The sequence below is a fragment of the Theobroma cacao genome, chromosome 10, assembly GCF_000208745.1.
Source record: "Theobroma cacao cultivar B97-61/B2 chromosome 10, Criollo_cocoa_genome_V2, whole genome shotgun sequence".
Classification (NCBI taxonomy): Eukaryota; Viridiplantae; Streptophyta; class Magnoliopsida; order Malvales; family Malvaceae; genus Theobroma; species Theobroma cacao.
This window is the reverse complement of record NC_030859.1, coordinates 20346923-20348605: the sequence shown is the minus strand read 5'-3', so window position 1 is coordinate 20348605 and position 1683 is coordinate 20346923. Positions and strand designations below refer to the sequence as shown.

The window sequence follows — 1683 nt, the reverse complement described above, 5'->3', positions numbered from 1 at the left end:
ATTTGCCTATTGCCTGGCCAAATTCCAGTGCTACATCATATTTACACCAAAAATTCACCTAAGATTACTTGAACTTTAAACTTGGAGTGAGCATCTCAAGATTACTGCAACTGAAATTCTTTGTAGTTTACAATTGTATCTATTGCTTTATCACACAAAACTCAAAACAGCTGACATTATGAAAATCTACTAATAAAAAATTTATTTATATCTGTTAAATAAAAATTGGCTAAAAACTAAATCCAATATAACTAAGACAAGATAAAGGTTTAATTTCTAAATCTAATATAACTAAGACAAGATAAAGGTTAAATTTCTAATCAAAATCAACAAAGATATCAGTATGTTTTCTAGTGCAAAAGGAATCATATTTTGATTTTACTACCGAAATCAGTAGTATTTAATAAATACAATAAACACATTCAATACTACTCACCTCCATGTTTCTTCTTCTCAATACAATAGTATTGAAGCAGTGCAAACTAATTACTTCACTGGAAACTTCACTCGACGAGTTATATTTGCCTTATATTCTGAACTTCCCTTGATTGGAACAATGCTTTCAGCATAAACAACTAGCTGCGTACCGCACTTTGGCATGTGGATTCCAAAATCCTGAAGCTTTCCGGTGCAAGGATCAAACATAACTAGGTCATGGTTTTCACTTTCCAAAAACAATTCTCCATTCTTCCAAAATCCCAACGGCCTCCCAACTCCAAGAATAGGCCCAATTGTAAGTTGTTTAGTCCATAAATATCCATTCAAGACCCATATATCATAGCATTTTTCCATGCCGCTTTTTGGATGAACAATTGTAGCAAGAGCTTCATTGAAGGAAGCTATATACCAAAAGCACTCAGCCCTAGACATGCCAAAATTTGGCAGTCGTGATGTTGAGAAAACTTCTTCAGCCACGTCAAAAAAAAGAATTAGATCACCACTATCATCAAACGCTGGCCAATGGCAAATTCCATTTATGTAATGGCAAAATCCATTTATGTAAATGTTAAACAAATGCTTAAGACGATCAAAAGAGACCTTAGGATGAGGAATTTCTCTCCAGGATTCTGTACCTAGGCTGTATAAATGAATTTGACTTATATATTTCAACGGGATAATTCTCTCTTCATCGTGGACATGATTAATAACATTCACTAAAACCTTGTAGTCATCTGACTTACGATCAAACCCGAGCCCCATGCAATAAAAATAAGTACAATCTACGAAAGGAGGAAGAGAGATAGTTGATTCAGGAAGAAGCTTAACTTCTCTCGTGGAAGGATTCCAAAGGGTAATCCTATAACCATCATGCAAACAAAGCAAGCCATTACATACACCAGACACTGTGAGTCGTGACCTATTGCCGCTGCAGATAGGGACAGGCATACGGATATTTTCTTTGATTTGCAAATTAAACTCGACATTAGGTCCACCATGTTTCTTACTTTCTGTTTCAGTTGAAAGTAGGGAGAAGTGAGGGACCTTAAAACCCCCGAAAAAACCCTTGAAGAGGAGATTGAGGTTGTCGTTTTTATGGTTGGTGATAAAATATGAGGTTTGGAAAGAAGAGCACCAAGATTTGCAGACACACTTGAATCTCATTAGAGATTTAACGGGAAGCCTCAAAAGGATTTCCATCACTAAGGTTTCTGGCAATTCCTTGTCGGTAATTGGCATCGACAT

At 35.9% G+C, this 1683-nt stretch overlaps 1 protein-coding gene across 1 annotated transcript; it reads right to left on the bottom strand.

Annotated features, from left to right (window-relative positions):
* On the bottom strand, window positions 487-1683 carry LOC18587341 (putative F-box protein At3g10240). The gene has a single exon (XM_018128909.1). The coding sequence runs from the start codon at window positions 1681-1683 to the stop codon at window positions 487-489; it is 1197 nt and encodes a 398-aa protein (XP_017984398.1).